General features: G+C 43.8%; 1 protein-coding gene across 2 annotated transcripts; it reads right to left on the bottom strand.

The window, feature by feature from the left end:
• Positions 1–7,390: 7,390 nt before the first annotated feature.
• TCEAL1 (transcription elongation factor A like 1) lies at positions 7,391–9,371 on the bottom strand. Of its 2 annotated transcripts, XM_005227843.5 has the most exons (3): positions 9,294–9,371; positions 8,813–8,881; positions 7,391–8,435 (listed from the first exon to the last, which is right to left on the bottom strand). In XM_005227843.5, exon 3 carries the CDS (start codon positions 8,421–8,423, stop codon positions 7,944–7,946), a length of 480 nt encoding a protein of 159 aa, XP_005227900.1. In that variant the 5' UTR covers positions 8,424–8,435; positions 8,813–8,881; positions 9,294–9,371; the 3' UTR covers positions 7,391–7,943.
• Between the last annotated feature and the right edge of the window lie 10,500 nt (positions 9,372–19,871).

Raw genomic sequence — 19,871 nt, 5'->3', positions numbered from 1 at the left:
TTCTAGGCAGATTAAAAGGTAAAGAAAAACCTTTCACAATCTCTTGTCAAGAGCAGACTGATAGTCTATGAAACTTTTTCCTTATACCAGAGAAAAAGAGAATTAAGTTTTAGTTTTATATAGGTACACCATGGACTGTAGCTTGCCAGGCTCCTCTGTCCATGGAATTTTCCAGGCAAGAATACTGGAGTGGCTTGCCAATCCCTATCTCAGGGGATCTTCCCCATCCAGGAATCAAACCCACATCTCATGCATTGGCAGGCAGATTCTTTACCACTAGCACCACCTGGGAAGCCCCACACTATTGATATTAAAGCTTATTTTTAAAGACCCTTATAATATCAATTTGATTATATTCTTTGCAGCCAAAGATGGAGAAGCTCTATATAGTCAGCAAAAACAAGACCGGGAGCTGACTGTGGCTCAGATCATGAACTCCTTATTGCCAAATTCAGACTTAAATTGAAGAAACTGGGGAAAACCACTAGACCACTGAGGTACGACCTAAATCAAATCCCTTGTGACTATACAGTGGAAGTGAGAAATAGGTTTAAGGGACTAGATCTGATACACAGAGTGCCTAATTAACTATGGATGGAGGTTCGGGCCATTGTACAGGAGACAGGGATCAAGACCATCCCCAAGAAAAAGAAATGCAAACAGACAAAATGGCTGTCTGAGGAGGCCTTACAAATAGCTGTGAAAAGAAGAGAAGTGAAAAGCAAAGGAGAAAAGGAAAGGTACAAGCATCTGAATGCAGATTTCCAAAGAAAAGCAAGGAGAGATAAGAAAGCCTTCCTCAGCAATCAATGCAAAGAAGTAGAGGAAAACAATAGAATGGGAAAGACTAGAGATCTCTTCAAGAAAATTAGAGATACCAAGGGAACATTTCATGCTAAGATGGACTCAATAAAGGACAGAAAGGGTAGGGACCTAACAGAAGCAGAAGATATTAAGAAGAGGTGGCAAGAATACATAGAAGAACTGTACAAAAAAGATCTTCATGACCCAGATAATCACGAAGGTGTGATCACTCACACTCACCTAGAGCCAGACATCATGGAATGTGAAGTAAAGTGGGCCTTAGGAAGCATCACTATGAACAAAGCTAGTGGAGGTGATTGCATATCTCACACATTAGTTAAGTAATGCTCAAAATTCTCCAAGCCAGGCTTCAGCAATACATGAACCGTGAACTTCCAGATGTTCAATCTGGTTTTAGAAGAGGCAGAGGAAACAGAGATCAAATTGCCAACATCCGCTGGATCATCAAAAAAGCAAGAGAGTTTCAGAAAAACATCTATTTCTGCTTTATTGACTATGCCAAAGCCTTTGACTGTGTGGATCACAATAAACTTTGGAAAATTCTGAAGGAGATGGGAATACCAGACCACCTGACCTGCCTGTTGAGAAACCTGTATGCAGGTGAGGAAGCAACAGTTAGAAGTGGACATGGAACAACAGACTGGTTCCAAATAGGAAAAGGAGTACGTCAAGTCTGTATATTGTCACCCTGCTTATTTAACTTATATGCATGTTATATCATGAAAAAGCTGGGCTGGAAGGAAGCACAAGCTGGAATCAGGATTGCCGGGAGAAATATCAATAACCTCAGATATGCAGATGACATCACCCTTATGGCAGAAATTGAAGAACAACTAAAGAGCCTCTTGATGAACGTGAAAGAAGAGAGTGAAAAAGTTGGCTTAAAGCTCAACATTCAGAAAACTAAGATCATGGCATCCAGTCCCATCACTTCATGGCAAATAGATGGGGAAACAGTGGAAACAGTGGCTGACTTTATTTTCTGGGGCTGCAAAATCACTGCAGATGGTGATTGCAGCCTTGAAATTAAAAGACACTTACTCCTTGGAAGGAAAGGTATGACCAACCTAGACAGCATGTTAAAAAGCAGAGACATTACTTTGCCAACAAAGGTCCATCTAGTCAAGGCTATGGTTTTTCCACTAGTCATGTATGGATGTGAGAGTTGGAATATAAAGAAAGCTGAGCGCTGAAAAATTGATGTTTTTGAACTGTGGTGTTGGAGAAGACTCTTGAGAGTCCCTTGGACTGCAAGGAGATCCAACTAGTCCATCCTAAAGGAGATCAGTCCTGGGTGCTCACTGGAAGGACTGATGTTGAAACTGAAACTCCAATACTTTGGCCACCTGATGCGAAGAGCTGACTCATTTGAAAAGACCCTGATGCTGGGAAAGATTGAGGGCAGGAGGAGAAGGGGACGAAAGAGGATGAGATAGTTGGATGGCTTCACCGACTCAATGGACGTGGCTTTGGGTAGACTCCGGCAGTTGGTGATGGATAGGGAGGCCTGGCGTGCTGCGGTTCATGGGGTCGCAAAGAGTCGGACACAACTGAGTGACTGAACTGGACTGAATCAATATCAGTTTTAGCCAGCCTGACTACACATGGTGAGATGCTTTTCCTTGTCAAGCAGTGTGGTTGATGGAATGAATACCTATATAAATATCATGGCACATGTAAAGAAAAAGGAATAAACAAAATATATGCTATATAAGATATAAATACAAATATACATATGAATACATAAAGGTATTCAGATATATATCATATAATTATATAAAGTAATACATATGTGTGTTAGTCCCTCAGTCATATCCAACTCTTTGGAACCCCATGGACTATAGCCTGCCAGGCTCCTCTGTCCATGGGGATTCTCCAGGCAAGAATACTTGAGTGGGTTGCCATTTCCTTTTCCAATACACATATATACTATATAAAAAGTAAGTTATAAGTATATAAAAGGAGATATATATATTTACACATGCAATATAAGTAATGCATATTAATATTATTTTCTCTACATAGAGAAACTAATTTATATCTTCTTTTATACTTTTCTATATTTGCATATATTTTTCTATTAGAAATATGTAACTTCCCATTCAGAGAAAAAGTGACAATAGTATAAGATCACTCTTATACTATTATACTATTATACTATTATACTATTTAAACCCCCTGCTCCCCTACACACACACACTTATCTTGACCTGAGACAGGGAAAAACCACCTAACAACAGGTTGCTTCTTGTGCCATCTCACTACCCCTGCCTCCCCAGGAAGAAGCTGATAACTGTGTCGGCCCAGTATCAGTCAGGATTGAGGTCTTCCTCCCCCATCACCCGATAGTTTCTCCTTCCCTCTTCTTGAATGAATGAGTGTGTTAGTCGCTCAGTCGTGTCCGACTCTTTGCAACCCCATGAACTGTAGCCCACCAGGCTCCTCTGTCCATGGAACTTCTCAAGCAAGAATACTGGAGTGGGTTGTTAATCCCTTCTCCAAAGGATCTTCCCGACCCAGGGATCGAACTGGGATCGCAGCACTGTCACAGCATAGTGACTCAGATGATAAAGAGTCTGCCTGCAATGCAGATGTGGCTTCCATTCCTGGGTAGGGAAGATCCCCTGGAGAAGGAAGTGGCAACCCACTCCGGTATTCTTGCCTGGAGAATTTCATGGACAGAGGAGCCTGGCGGGCCCCAATCCTTGAGGTCGCAAAGAGTCGGATTTGGATTTGACTGAGCCACTAACACACTCACTCACTCAAGGAGAGGGAAGGAGAAACTATTGGGTGATGGGGGGAGAAGACCTCAATCCTGCCAGACACTACTGAGTAGCTGTTTTCTACTCGCAGTTCTGGCTAAGGCCACGAGATGGCGAGCTTACCTCTAGTTTCTAAACTTAAAAAAAGTATTATCTTGGCAAAGAGGTGTAAAGAAAAACTTCATTTTTTACACACAGACCATGAATCAGTGAATTCAGTAGAATCTCACTCTGAAACATGTATATTTATAGTAAAGGATAGAAGGATATTCAATCAGATTCTTGCTTACTATGCACTGAGTGTGTGTGTGCTCAGTCATTTCAGTCCTGTCCTGCTCTGTGTGACCCCACGGACTGTAGCCCACCAGGCTCCTCTGTCCATGGGATTCTCCAGGCAAGAATACTGGAGTGGGTTTCCATGCCCTCCTCCAGGGGATCTTCCCCACCCAGAGATCAAACCTGTGTCTCCTGCATTGCAGGCAGATTCTTTAACCGCTGAGTTTCTGGGATGCACTGCATACCACAAGCCAAAATCCCTATTTCCATATCTAACTGCCTATTGGACATTTCCACCTGGAAAAAGATAATAGTGTGGAAACTCACCCAAATGCACAAACCAACAAGGACAGCATACTTAGCAAATCCAAATAAATTATTCCCTAAGCCCCAGAAAGCTGCAATCTAAATTGGAGGCAGACTGGGGAGAATACAGAATTTGATTCAGATAAATCTGAGAACACACAGTCTACCTCTTATTTATCTGTATAATCTTCCTCATTTGTAAAAATAATTGTATTTCTGAATGGGAAAGGGAGCAGTCTCTGGGCATTTTGCAAGAACCCTGAACCTGATCCCTCTATGCTTCCTCACCAGAGGGGCTCCCACTCCCAGGCATTGTGGGCATCCTGCTTAGTACACAGCTCTCTCCAGGGTCCTGGACCCTCAATGGTTTGTGCTCTGGAGTTGGCGGCTGGTAGCTTCTTGGACATGTGACAGGGATGTGAGCCCTCTGTGTGAGCAGGGAAGTGGTGAGAGGCCCAGACAACCAGGCTCTGGATGCTGCTGACCCTCCACCATCAACACCTCCAAAATGTTTTCACACCAACCCACAGCCTGACTGCCCTGACCCCTGGTACTGCAGTGCATAGGGGTGTTCACACAGGAGTGACACCTCTTTTCTCCTGAGCTGTCAGACCACAGGCCTTTGAAGCTCCCTTTACCTGGGGGCACCTGTACCTCTGGGCCTGGGCTGACGCAAACATCAGAAGCGCCGCACCAGCACACACAGACCTAAAGTCACCATAGAACCACCCAAACAGGCCAGGGCACATCTGAGGCCCTTCTGGGAATCTGAGCAAGGTGAGTGGGAGAGGGATGGGTGAGGTCTTGTCTGAGGTCTAATTCCATTTTGGGATGGGGGGCGGGTACTTCACTGGACTCTGACAGAAGGGGCAGGCCCTTCTGCTTCAGCCCTAAGTTACCTGGTTAGGCCCAGGCCAGACACCTGTTTGCTCAAGTATCCCAACCAGTGTTTCCAGTTGGGAATCCTTGGGCTTATCTCCTCCCCTATAGAAGGTTCCTCTAAAGAGGGAGGGAGAAGGAAGGAGAGGCAAAGTGCTCTGACCTGCAATGGGGACAGTCGTTGTCTTCCAGGTATGCATGTCTAGGACAGTCTGGGCCTCAGCCTAGAAGAGTGGTGCCTGCTGCAGGCTGGAGCAGAGAAACCAATGTCAGACCACCCTGGAGAGTGGTGTGCCTTGGGGGAGCCCTTCCACATCCTGTCCAGGGAGCTAGATTCATCCTGTCATATAGAACTGGTGAATTGCTGGACTCTCATCTCACTCCAGCCAGAATCCAGCCCAATCAGCATCATCAGGCTACCATAATCTTGAGGAATGATCTGAAGACATGAAGATCCTCCAAATGGCATCACACAGTGAAAAAATTAAAAGCAAAATCAAGGGCACAGGACTGGCTTACCACTTTGAGATCTGATTACCAAAGAACTTTGAACTTATTTTTGATGTACTTTACTCATATTGTGAGGAAGTAGTGCAAGGCATTACAAAATGTCAGTCATAGAAAATACATCTTGCTGTTTTGTCAGCTCTCTTAGGTTTTTATTTATTTATACCATATTTATTCTGTATATGGTCTTGCTTTGCTGCAAAAAAATCTAAACTTTTTGTTTATTTTTGTCTGTGCCATGCCACATGTGGGATCTTGGTTCTCCAACCAGGGATCAAATCCATGCCCCCTGCATTGCAAGCATGGAGGCTTAATTATTGGGCCACCAGGGAAGCCTCCCCCCCAAATTAAATTTTATGTAGTAAAATTGATTTTTCCTTAAAAAATAAGGAATTTTTAATTCCTTATTTAAAAATATGGTTGGACAAGGCTTTTACCTCTTTAGTTTTCTTATAATCATCTGTACTTCTATTTATGTCATAATTTATCCTTACTAAAACTAGGAATATATTGTATATACCTAGCAGTCACTTTCTAGCTTATGTGCTTATAAACAGAAAAGCAGATTTAGTGGGTCTGGGTTAGAGCCCAGGTCTCTGCTTATTTTATAGGAGAAACACTGACACCTGAAATATTTAAATTTTACCGTTGAATTTGGGGAAACAGTACCTCTCCCAGACCCTTTGGAATTGCAAGTTATACTTTCTAGAGATGTGAACACACTGAAGCTTATGTAGTTCATCAGACAGACTGGGTTCATGATTGGGTTACAATTCTGAGAAATTATTAACCACTGTCTGTGTTTCTAGAGTGAATACAGTCAATAAAACAAAATTTTAGGTTTTTACAAACAAGTTTAACACAGAAATCATATCTGATACAGACATATAGTAATTTAATGACTTACAAAGTATTTCTGCGTGTTTCATGTTGGTGTAGGGTGGGGCAGATGGGTAATATCCTAGCTTGAGCTTAAGTCATAATTTCCTCTTATACATACTGAGCAAGTTAGAGGAATTGGTAAGGCAAGCCTGCCAGAAGCCTCTGGGAGAGAACTCACCCTAAGACAAGTATTGGAGAATTACAACCATAGTTATCCTTGGAAATCATTTGAAAGAGGGGGGTTCCAATTCTAGGCACATAGCATTGTGTCTGGCTCACAAATTTTTCTCCAAGCCCAGGTGAACTCATGTTTGCTTCCAATGGAGAAAAGGGAGGCTTTCGGGAGAAAAGGGCTATTTTGCTAAGAATTCTATAAGACTTAAGAGGTTTTAAGCAGCACTGGAATAGTATCCACCTGGATAGGTGTAATATTAAAGCTAGAGAAGGGGCATCCTTCATATATCTTAAGAGACGGTTCATTCAGCTTTGGTCCTGAAGGGACTCTAGAGCGATCAGTAAAGCTATGCACCTGGAGAACTCTGGTACCTCAGCTGTGACGGGGGCCACGGAAGGAGCAGGATCCAGGAGAAGGGGCAGCTATAGCCAGCAGACATGGCAGTATCCAGGAAAGAGAACAGCAGGACAGAAGTATGTAGCACTTATCTGGCATCACACAGGATTTGTGAGTGCAAACAAGACCTTTGGGTACCATCCCCAGTATGTGAAGGCAATCTATAGGGGATGGGTCCAGCCTGTGCCAGTAGGGGAAAAAATATAGCTCACATGACCTTCACCTCACTTGGTTCCACCGAGGCCCCGTAATAAATAAACCATAAATAATAAATCATCTTATTCCTATTTAAGTAGGAAAACAATACCCTTAAACAAATGTGAGTACAGTACCTGGTTTACATTTCTGTCTAAGAGATTCAGGAAAAAAACAGGGGATTTACTTTTCTTTTTTAAAGTTCTGAAAAGTATTTATTAAGTGCCACATTATGTTTATAAGCTGATTGACAAATTATTTCATTGCTTTACAATTTTTCCCATTGTATTGTCTTTTTTTGGTAACACATGTAAAATGTTCTCATCTTGAGAAAATGAGAAATTCAGATGAAGCAAAAATGAAAAAACAAACCACCTGTTATCCTACCACACAGATAGTCACTGTTAAACCTCTTTAGTATATACTTTGAGTTTTTTCTTTGCATATTAATATATAAATATACACTTTTTACAAAAATGGGATACTACATATACTTTTTGAAAATTGCTTTTTTCCACTCCACAATATATACTGTGCATCTTCCCATGCAAATGGAGAAGACATGATAGAAAGAGGATGTCTTGCAGATGGGGGTGAGACGCAATTTTATGCCAGTTACAAGAGAAATACCTCAAAGCCACACAAAAAGTTCAGATTAGGAAGACGTTGTAAGGTATGTAAGAAAAAGCAACGTTCAAGTAATAATACATCAGGCAAAACAAAATTCAAAGCCGAACACATTAAATAGGATAAGGACGGTTCCGCCTGGCCTTCCAATGCATGACCATCAGTTTGTTTCGTACTCGCTTCATCTCTTCCATCTCCTCTGCTACCTTTATCATCTCCTCGTTGCTTAAATTTCTGCCGTGTATGTCCCCTCTAAATTGCGGGCGGGAGCGGGCCAGCCTTTCCTTAAAGCTTCCCTCTTCTAGCTTGTGTTTGCCCACTCCGCAGGGAGGCTGCTCCATGGGAGGGCGCGCCTCAAAAAGGTCCTTCCTCGACAGGCGCTCCTGAGGAGGGCGCTCCTCGGACTCGAGCATCTCGGGAAGAAGCTCAGGAAGGAGTTCGTCGGGAAAGAACTCCTCCTCCGAGGACACCTCCTCCGAAGACTGCTCCTCCGGAGACGACTTTTCGGGAGACGGCTCCACAGAAGGCCGCTCTTCATCCGCCTTGGGCGGGCTCTGTGGCTGCTCCTCGGGCTCTTTGCAGGCTTTTTCCATGTTCAGGATGGTCTTTTTTTTAAAGCACGGTGATACAGAGGAGACAAGAAAGAGGCGAGTCAGAATACGCGCTGCCTGGACTAAGACCCCGCCCACGAGTTCCAATACCTGCCTCTTCCCCAGTCTGGGCCCGGGTCCGTCAAACTACGCTGACTGAGGGGCTCTCCGGCCCCCGGGAGCCCGCCGCGTCTGGCTCCCCTCTCAACCCCCGCCACCTTGTCGCCCCCTCCTTCCGAAAGCCCACCATTTTCCCGGCAGGCCTTGCCACACAGGCCTCTCCCGCAGGGACCGGGGCGGAGCGGGCCGGCGGTGCCGTGGACCCGGCTCCCTCCAGCAACCTCCCTCGCACCCCATCCCGGCCCGCTGCCCACCCCTTCCCCTATCTGGACCTCTCCCGGCGGCTGGTTCCGAGGCGGCCTCTCCTCCAGGTGCCCCGCTGTGACCTGCGGAGCTGCAGACTGTCGCCGAGACAGGGTAGGGGGCGGGGAGGAGGGAAAAACTGACACACGCCCCTTTTCTGGGCAACGGTCGCCGCCCCCCCCCCCGTATTCCCCTGCCCCCACCCTGCTCCATCTGAAAGCTTCGTCCTCCCCGCCCCTACCCAGTAACGCTCGTCATTTCTATTCAGGCGGGAAGTGAAAGCGAAGGTCTGCTTAGAAACTATTTCTCAACGCCCGTGTTGTCTTCCCGGACTGGGGGATCCACTCACCTCCCCAGCCCACTCCCTAGACCACCATTTTTTGTACCGAAATGGGGGCGCGGGGGCGGGGTTTTGCAGGGAGAACGCCTGGACTCAGTGCCATCCCAACCCCAAAGGTTACTGGGCAGCACCAACACTCACACCGATTTAAGAGGGCGAAGGGGACTTACTTTCTTCTGCTTTTCCCCTCGTCCAAAGGGCGATAGGCATATGGTGTCTGGACAGGCAAAAAGGACCAGGACGAGAAGGACTTGGGCAGACACGGGCTCTGGTCACGTGAGGGCCGCGCGTCACCGCCGAGCTCAGATCCCCGGTTACCACTCTGACCGGCGGCCGCGCTGCCGCAACCAGCCGGTATTTCTTGATCCCCGACACACTAGACATCGTCACTCACCTCTCTTGTTTATGTGTGCCTTTTGTTGGTTACTAGAGACGGTCAGCATCCAGTCTTGAGGGTTATTGCCTCTTCCTCTCTGTCTCTTTCCTTGATAACACCTCTCTCCCTCATTCTCCTGTCATCAGCTACCAAGGCCCATTATTTCCCTAACAGTTCAGATCCTGCACTGAAACCGGACTGTTTCTCTTTAATGAGTCACTATCATATGCCACCTCTTCCAGTTTTAATCCACATCCATAACTCAATCATGTCCGTTTAGGTGCTATCAAAATGACTCTCATGTCTTGTCATTTTCGTGGACAATAAGCTTTCACTTTTCCGTGACTTCAGGATTTTTTGAGTCTCTAGACCTAAATCACAAACAGAAGCGCCAGTCTAAATTAGTAATCATTCAGTTCTAGAACTCTAGAATAAAGTAAAGTTTGTAAAAAACGTGAATCTAAAAAGACTGAGTACTTTGATTTTCATAAGTCAGAATGCACATTCATGCATCTAAGTACAAATAGTTTGAAAACATTGATTATCTGAAATGGGAGCATTTTTGATAGAGAACATGGCATTATTAATGGGCTTCCCTTGTAGCTTAGTCGGTAAAGAATCTGCCTGCAGTGCGGAGATATGGGTTCAATCCCTGGGTTGGGAAGATCCCCTGGCGAAGGAAATGGCAACCCACTCCAGTATCCTTGCCTGGAAAATCTTACGGACAGAGGAGCCTGGTGGGCTGCAGTCCATGGGGTTCCAAAGAGTCGGGCACGACTGAACGACTTAACACTATGGCATTACTATATATATATATGTATGTATTTGCATATTGTATATATGTACTCTACATATATATACAATTCAGTAATTATAATAGAAGTAAGAATTTGCTGGAACTCAAAAGATTCAGCACAGAGGACATTCATATTGAACTATGCAATAATTCTGTGGACTGCACACAGTAGCAGGATTAAAATCATGCTAACACAGTTATTACAAGCATATGTTTTTGGATCTAATGATGTTTTATGATATTCAACTTCATACCTGCGTCTCACACCAACCTAGATGCCACTTTATCATGCAGATGCCCTTTCTTCCAGAGAGCAGACTATACCTCTCCTCGCTGTATTTTACACTTTCAGGGTAGGTTACCATTACACCTGTGAGGATCCTAGGTGGTCTAGTAAGTTTCCAAACAGAATTTCATATGTGGAATTCCCCATTTTAAGAGCTTTTAGTCACTTTTCTTGAACATCTAATTTACTTTGTGTTGAGAAGCATCAAAACAGCTAAATATTAATGTACCTTTATATCCTTTCCATAACTGTTTTACTTTTCTATTTTTTTATGTCTTAAAAAAAAATGGCAACCCAACTGATTCTTTTTTTAATTTTTAAAAATGTATTTATTTTTCTAGTATTTTTGACTGCACTGGGTCTTCGTTATTTCGAGCGGGGGCTACTCTCTAGTTGCGGTATGAGGGCTTCTCATTGCGGTGACTTCTCTTGCTGCAGAACATGGGTTCTAAAGCACATGGGCTTAGTCACTCCATGGCATGTGGAATCTTCCCAGACTAGGGATTGAACCTGTGTCCTGTGCATTGGCAGGCAAATTCTTAACCACTGGACCACCAGGGAAGTCCCAATATATGTCTTTTAAACCAAGTTTCAATATACCTTGTTTATTCTTTTTTTGCCAGGTCACACAGCTTTCAGGATCTTAGTTCCTGGACCAGGGATCCAACCCACAGACTAGGGATCTTCTCCCTACAGTGGAAGCCTAGATTTTTAACCACTGAACCACCAGAGAAGTCCCTTTATCCATTTCACCAAGATTTGACTTCATCATTTGTATGGTTTCTTTCCAAGGGGAACCCCATTCATTTATTCTTTTATCTTTTTTTCCCTTACATCCTGTGATGGCGAACTCACTACCTTAAAAGACACCCCACTGAAATTTCAGACAGTTCTAATCATTCAGTGTACCCCCTATTCCCCCCTCTTTGAGCTGAAATGTGCCTTCCTGTAATTTACACACATTGGTCCTGGTTCTCTCTTCTGGAGTGTTACAAAAGAAGTGTGTGCATGTGTGCTAAGTTGTTTCAGTCATGTCCAACTCTTTGCAACCCCATGGACTGTAGCCTACAAGGCTTCTCTGTCCACAGGATTTCCCAGGCAAGAATACTGGAGTGGGTTGCCATGCCCTCCTCCAGGGGGTCTTCCCCACCCAGGAATCTAACCTGAGTCTCTTACATCTCCTGTACTTGAAGGTGGGTTCTTTACCACTAGCGCCACCTGAGAAGTCCGCAAAAACGTATAAAATAACAAACGTGCCATTTACCCTTGACAGCCTAACTCTGGCAAAGTTAACATTCTGCTTCTTTCCCCTGCCCACCTGTGAGACACTGTGCGATATTCTCGAGTTTTCTGTGACTCTACTTCCTCATCTGCAAAATTGGAGACAATTAGTACCTACCTCATAGGACTGGTAAGAGGAATCAATGAGTCAGTATATGTAAAGGACCTGGAGTAGTGCCCAGCAGATAGAAAGCGTTCTATAAGTATTAACTGTAATAATAGTAACTAATGATAGTATGATAATACTAATAATACTACTAATTATCATCCTTTTTTATTAACATTAATTGAACATGTGTGCCAGGCATTGCACTAAGCACTGTCACATATGCTATCTCATTTAATCTTTAAACAATTATGTTCTCATTGTTTTTTGGTTCAGTTTAATTTCCCAAGGTATTTTGGCTCATTCTAATGTGATATATTTGTTCAAAGTCACTCACCATCCTACATGCTCCTGAATTTATAAATGTCTGAAAATACTGAATTTCCTTCCTTGTGTAGCATGGAAGGATTTGGCCACATCCTTCATTCTAGAATAGCTGAGTTATATCTACAGATGCATCCTAAGATCGTACTAGATTTCGTGGATGCCATATCACACAGTTAAATCCATTTTAAGTTACAATCAGCTGAGAACCCCCCAATCCCTATTAACGCACTTCTGTAAATCAGTTTAGATTTTCTTTTAAAGAGATTATTTATTTACTTAGTTTTAACTGACCAGGGTCTTCATTGTTGCATGTCGGCTTTTTCTAATTGCAGTGATTTCGGGCCATTCTTTGCTGCAGTGTGCAGGCTTCTCATTGTGGTGGCTTCTCCTGTTGTCGAGTGGAAGCTCTCGGCATGTGGGCTTCAGTAGTTGTGGTGCACAGGCTTAGTTGCTCTGTGGCATGTGGAATCTTCCCGGACCAGGCATCAAACCCATGTTCCCTGCATTGGAAGGCAGATTCTTTATCCACTGTGCCACCAGTCTATAAGTTTAGTTTAACCCAAGTGCAGAAGCTTGTATTTTTCTGGGTTAAATGTCTGTAAGACTCACTTCCTCATTCTTTGAATCCAGATTCAGTACATTAGCTACAAAATATTAGTTTATAGCACACTATTAGTACAAAATGGGATGATAACTTCAGCAAGCTCAGGAAAGATCTAAGGGAGATCCTCAGCAAAGAGCTCTGACTTCTAATGAAAAAAAATAAATTCCTTTTCCCTTTGGGTGTGGCAGCCAGGAGTATGCCCTGCCAGACCAACCCCCCTCCTTTCCTTTCTTAGGGTGGATTTACCTTCTGCTGCTGTGACTCAGACAATAAAGAATCCACCTGCAATGTGGGAGACCTGGGTTCAATCCCTGGGTCAGGAAGATCCCCTGGAGAAGGGAATGGCAACCCACTCTAGTCTTGCCTGGAGAGCTGATAGAAGCTAATGGTTGCCTCTGAAATCTCCCAAACCAATGTAAATTAACCCTTAATGAGAACTTGGTAAACATGGAGGGCAGACAGGGAGGTATGAGGAATTAGAACCAGAAAGAAGGAATGAAGACAGTGTCTTTGTATTGGCTCTAAGTCTCTTCCTGACAGTAGATAATTTGGGGTTCCTTTGAGAGGATAAGATGAAGAAGGTTCTGCCATGGTGACAACCATTTGGTACAAAGGAATGTGGTCTGCTACTTGGCGTATATGGGGGGAGGGAAGGTGATGATGATGAAATAATTCTTCCCATGGATTTGATTTGATACTGCTGATTTAGGGTCCCGTAAGAGTTTAGTCTAAGGAACTCCGTTTTGAAAGTGAGATGCCTCAGGTTCTGGGAGGTTACAAATTGTTCCCATGGAAACAGATAATAGTGAGTAGCAGTGGTTCAGTCACTCAATCATTTCGTGTTTGACTCTTTTGTGACCACATGGCCTGTAGTCCTCCAGGCTCCTCTGTGCATGGGATTCTTCAGGCAAGAATACTGGAGTGGATTGCCATTTCCTTCTCCAGGAGATCTTTCTGACCCAGGGACCCGTCTCCTGCATTTCAGGTGAATTCTTTACCATTGAGCCACCAAGAAAGCCCAGTGAGTGGCAGAGATGGGATTTAAACCCTGGTAATGTGACATGAGACACTGAACCTTTAACAACTTTGTAAAACTGCTACTGAGCAGTGGGCTGTAGCCATTTTTACTGTCAGTCAAGGTGGACAGTAGAGGCCTTTTCAGGGAGCAGGAGCTGAAGGTCCCAGAAGGCAGGCAGAGCAGCCATGCAGGCCAATGGGGAAGACTGTCAGCCCCTGCCAGCTGCTGCCATGACAACAGTCTCCAGGGGCGTGGCCTTTCTCTGGGAGCTCTGAGGAAGCCCAGGGTAGGTCTCTGGTTCAGGGATTCCTGCCCCCTGGTGAGACTGCACTTGTGTGGCAGATACAGAGTCCCCCTCACCCTTGCCTGCAGAGCCCCTCTCCAGCACAGACTCCATGGAGGTCTGGTTTGCCTTTGCAGGGCCCATCTGTCTGGAGATGGTCTTGAGGAATTCTGCTCTCTCCAGCCCAGAGGTTCCCCCTGCTGCTACCGCCTCTGCATTCCTTCCTAATGACACCCGTGTCAGTACTTGGATCTCCAGACTTGCTTCCTGGGACTGTAGCAGGCCCCATCCAGCCTGGGGCTCCCAGGCCTGCCTCCCCTACTCCCGCCCCAGGGGGAATAGCCAGGTGGGAAGTGCAGTGACAGGAGCCCCCTCTCTTCTGCTTCTGGCCTCATCCTAACTGAACCAGGACACACATACACACACACGCCCACACACACACTGCAGATGTCCAGAGAAATGAGGAAGGGACACACACACACACACACACACACACCCTTGCAGATGCCCAGAGAAAGAAGGAAGGGACTCTGAAGAAAGGTGGGGTGGCACCTCAGTTTTCTGGGAGACACTCATGGGGAGGGAAGGCAGGTGCAGACCTGGACTGAAGGACGCAGTAGCGGGCTCTTGGCTGGGCAGGGCTTGGGCTGTCACTGGCTGAAGGGCTGTGGAGGCTGGCTGCCTTCTACCCTTCTCCATGCCTTTGTGTCCTCCTCCTTCTCCCTGAAACGTGGGCTCAGGGGCTGTGGTAGAACAGTGAACATGGTCCCTTCCAGATCAGGATGCTCTGAGTCCACACTGTCCACCAGAGTGGAGTGGGAAGGGGTCTTTCTTAGGAACACCATTTGGCCTGACTGGGGGGCCTTTCCAGACCCTGAGTCTAGGAAAGACTGCTGCCTTTCCCAGAATCCAGATGAACTTAGAGCACAGAACTCTTCCCTCCTGAGCCCCAGCATTCTCACAGCCTTACTCACTCTTGGCGTCTTGAACTCTCAAGAGGGTCCAAATCAACCCTAGTTTTTTGAGGTCTGGGTGATAGAGGTAGGGACAGAGGCATGGTAGGCTATGTAATTTGTGGCGCCCAGTGTAAAATGACAATACAAGTCCATTTGTTCAAAAAGTAAGGAAGAAAGTGCTATTAAAAGTATTAAAATATAAAGCTTTTCCCCTGTGGTCCCTCTTTTGACGTTTTTTTAAATAGACTTCGTTTTTTTAGAAGTTTTTGATTTACAGAGAAATTAAGAAGATACTATAGAGAATTCCCAAATACTCTGTACCAAGGAGCATCTTGTGCTTAGTTACTCAGTGGTGTCTGACTCTTTCTGACCCATGGAATGTAGCCCACCAGTCTCCTCTGTCCATGGGATTCTCCAGGCAAGAATACTGGAGTGGGTGGCCATTTCCTTCTCCAGGGGATCTTCCCGACCCAGGGATTGGACCCAGGTCTCCCACATTGCAGGAGGATTCTTTACCGACTGAGCCACCAGGGAAGCCACTTTATACATTAATATAATACATTTGTTGTAATTAATGAACCAGCATTGATACATTGTCATTAACTAAAGTCTTGCCTGGAGAATCCCAGGGATGGTGGGGCCTGGTGGGCTGCCGTCTATGGGGTCGCACCGAGTCGGACACGACTGAAGCGACTTAGCAGCAGCATACTTTATTCAAAGTTAGTTACTTTTTTTTTTTTTTTAGATAATGCCCCTTTTTACTCCTGGATCCTATCCAGAATACTTTGAGTTGTCATGTTCTTAGGCTCCTCTTAGCTGTGACAGTTTCTCAGACTTTTACTGACTTTGATGATTTTTATAAGTATGAGCCAGGTATTTGTAGAACGACTGTCCATTTGAGATTTGTCTCATGTATTTCTCTTGGTTAAACTGGGATTATGGGTGTGGAGAGGAAGATCACAGGATAAAGTGCCATTTCATCACATCATATCATAGCTACATGCTATTGATATCATGATCATTGATGTTGACCTTGACATTGTGCTTTTTATTTATTATTTAATGTTATTCCAAGTAAAGTTGAAAATTTTAACTATTACCATAAATTTTATAGTCTGTATTCTACAATATCATTGTTAAATGCAAATACATGAGTGCTTGACTCATATTCAAAATCACCAAAATTGCATAATTCACATTTTGTAGCTCATACATGCATATTTATTTACTTCTTAACAGAACAGTGGAAATGTTGCACAAAACTCACTCAACTGTTTTTATGTTACTTTTTGGTACACGCACATGTGCACATTCTACACATGTAAAATGGAATTGCAACTGCTGGTCTATCTTTTCTTTGTCATCATTTTTAACAGTAAGTGGTTGGCAAATACAAGGAGGTAACATATGTCCTTGATGGCTCAGTGGGTTAGGAATCTGCCTGCAATGCAGGAGCCACAGGAGATGCGCGTTCAGTCCCTGGGTCAGGAAGATCCCCTGGTGGGGGAAATGGCAACCCACTCCAGTATTCTTGCCTGGAGAATCCCATAGACAGAGGAGCCTGGAGGCTACAGTCCAAAGGGTGGCAAAGAGTCAGACACGACTGAGCACTAAGCACAGACGCACAATGTATGTCAGAAAGGATATGGTTGGATTTCTTGGTCATTTGTGTTTCTTGGAATGGGACTATGTGTTAAAAGTAAGTTCTGGGTGGAATCAAGAGGGTAGCCTCTCCAGGCTCTCAGCAGTCATAAAAGTAACCAGATTACCAGCTTCTTGCTTTGAGTCTTGCTAAGCTCCCATTCAAGGCTCCATTGGAATTTGGTGTTCATGGGGCGCAGGGAATGCAACATGCAAACTGAACAGCAAGAATGACAGACACACATATTGTGTATTTCCTCTCCTATCCTTTTGCCAATACTATGCTGTCTTGGTTACTACAGCTTTATAGGAAAGTTCAAAGTCAGTTATTGCCAGTCTTCTGATATTCTTTTTCAAGGTTGCTTTGACTGCTACAGATTCTGTGCATTTGCTTACAGATTTTAGGATCAGCCTGTCAATTTTCACACATACACAAAAGCCAGCTGGGAACTTAATTGGAATTATACTGAGTATACAGATCTGGGGAGAATTGCCACTTTGACAGTATTGAGTTCTCTGAAACATGAACATGGTATACTTTGTCATTTGTTAGGTCTTCTGTGATTACTCTCAGCAGTATATTGTAGTTTTCAGTGTATAAGTCTTCATGTATTTCCTAAAATTTATCCCTACTGACCACTCTTTTTGATATACTATCGCAAATGGTATTTAAGTTTTTCATCTTCTAATTGACTGTTTCCAGTATTTAAGATATATGCTTGATTCATATATAGCTACCTTTTATCCTGAGATGGTTGCCAAAATGCAGAGACAGTTTGGAGGAAATAGAAAAATGGCTTTATCTTTGCCTGGCAAAGGGGAATACACAGCAGGCTAGTGCCTCAAGAACTATGTCCCCTCTCTCTAGGGAACTGGAGAGATTTTTATATTCCAATGAAAGTCTTGCTTTTTTTTTTTTTTTTTTCTTTGCAAAGTTTCAAAACAGCCACAGCTGGTACCAGGCAACTCAGCAAGTGTTTTTGTTTTACAGTTTGGTAAAATAAACTGAAATTTTACTGTTACAGTAAAAACCAAAAATTTACTGTTTGATCTGGTGTCCCTGAAGTTATTGACCTGGGACCTTCTTTCTGAAATGCAGAATGCACAACAGGGTGTTGGAGGAGGAGAATGCCATGTGTAGAGTATAATCTATATGGACTCAGAGAGTAGTTAGCTTTGTGAAGGACAAGTCTAGCTGCAAATGTTTGTTAGTAGTAATAGCTAAGGAATAACCAAGATTGTTTAACTCTTGCAGGCCTGTTTGGCTAGTATGTGCTGAGGACTGTTCACTCATTTCTGTTCTTGCTGCAACAAGACCATGCTAAATTCACTTATTAGTTCTAATAACTTTATATAGATTCTTGGCTTGGTGATTTAGTTGCTAAGTTGTGTCCAACTCTTGTGACCCCATGGACTGTAGCCTGCCAGGCTCCTCTGTCCATGGGATTTCCCAGGCAAGAATACTAGAGTGGATTGTCATTTCCTTCTCCAGGGGATCTTCCTGACCCAGGAATCGAACCCACGTCTCCTGCATTGCAGGCAGATTTTTTACCAACTGAGTTACAAGGGAAGTCCAATATAGATTCTTAGGGCATTCTATATACATACTCATAATATTCCTGCAAATAAAGACAGTTTTACTTCCTTCCCCATCTACACACTTTTTCCCCTGGCCTTAATTGAACTAATTAAGATTTCCAGTACATTGTTGAATTGTTCTTGCTGTTATTTAGTTGCTAAGTCATGTCCAACTCTTTGGGGCCCCATGGACTGGAGCCCACCAGGCTCTTCTGTCCGTGGGATTTCTCAGACAAGAATGTTGGAGTGGATTGCCATTTCCTTCTCCAGGGGATCTTCCTGACCCAGGGATCGAACCTGCAACTCTTGCTTGGCAAGGGTATTCTTTACCACTGAACTACCAGGGAAGCCCCACATTGTTGAATAGCAGTGGTGAAAACAGGCATCCTTGCATTGTTCCTTTAATAGGAGGAAGGTGTTCAGTCTTTCACTATTAAGTATAATGTCAGCTGTAGTTTTTTCATAGATGACTTATTTCAGGCTGAGGAAATTCCTTTCTAGTCAGAATTTCCTAAGAAATTTTATCGTAAGTGGGTACTGTCTTGGATCAAATGCCTTTTTTATATCTGTTTAAATGTAATAATTTTTCTCCTGTATCCTGTTAGTATGTTGAATTATATTGTCATAACCAAGCTCATGATAAAGCTCATTTATTATACTTCTTATATATAGCTGAGTTCAATTTGCCAACATTTTTTAAAGAATTTTTGCATTTATGTTCATGAAGTATATTGGTCTTAGATTTTGTGTAATGTTTTTGTTTAGTATCAGAGTAATTCTAGCCTCATTATGTAAGAAGAGACCTCTTTCTCTAATTTTTGAAGGAGTCTGTAAAATTCGTATTATTTCATCCTTGAATGTTTGATAGAATTCACTAGTGAAGACATCTGGGCCTGGAGTTTTCCTGTAAGTTTTTAATAACAAATTATTTTTTTTAATAGATACAGGGAGTGGCATGCTGTAGCTGGCTTGTACTAGCTAATTGAAAACTGATTGCTTTCATCTCTTAAATCTTCATTCAGTGATGTCACATTGATAGCTTGAAATTGGCCATGGTTTACACCATAGAAGCTAGATATGCTTATAAATTAAGGACTTTATTTTCTTCTAGAGACCTGATGGTTAAAATCCATTCTTCTCTTCAGGTCTTCAATGTTTTAAAATTTTTATTTATTTATTTTTGGTTGTGCTGGGTCTTTGTTGCTGCTCTCGGGCTTTCTTTAATTTGCCGCAAGTGGGTGCTATTCTTGGTGGCTTCTCATTGAGGTAGCTTCTCTTGTTGCACAGCACGGGCTGTAGGTGCAAGCGGGCTTCAGTAGTTGCAGCACAGGGGCTCAGTAATTGTGGCTCACAGGCTCTAGAGCACTGGCTCAGTAGTTGTGGCACATTGGGCTTAGTTGCTCCATGACATGTGGGAACCTCCCAGACCAGGGATCGAACCCATGACCCGTGCACTGGCAGGCAGATTCTCAACCACTAAACCGCCAGGGAAGCCC

This window comes from Bos taurus, chromosome X, assembly GCF_002263795.3.
Source record: "Bos taurus isolate L1 Dominette 01449 registration number 42190680 breed Hereford chromosome X, ARS-UCD2.0, whole genome shotgun sequence".
Taxonomy (NCBI): domain Eukaryota; kingdom Metazoa; phylum Chordata; class Mammalia; order Artiodactyla; family Bovidae; genus Bos; species Bos taurus.
This window is presented reverse-complemented; position numbering and strand designations above follow the sequence as displayed.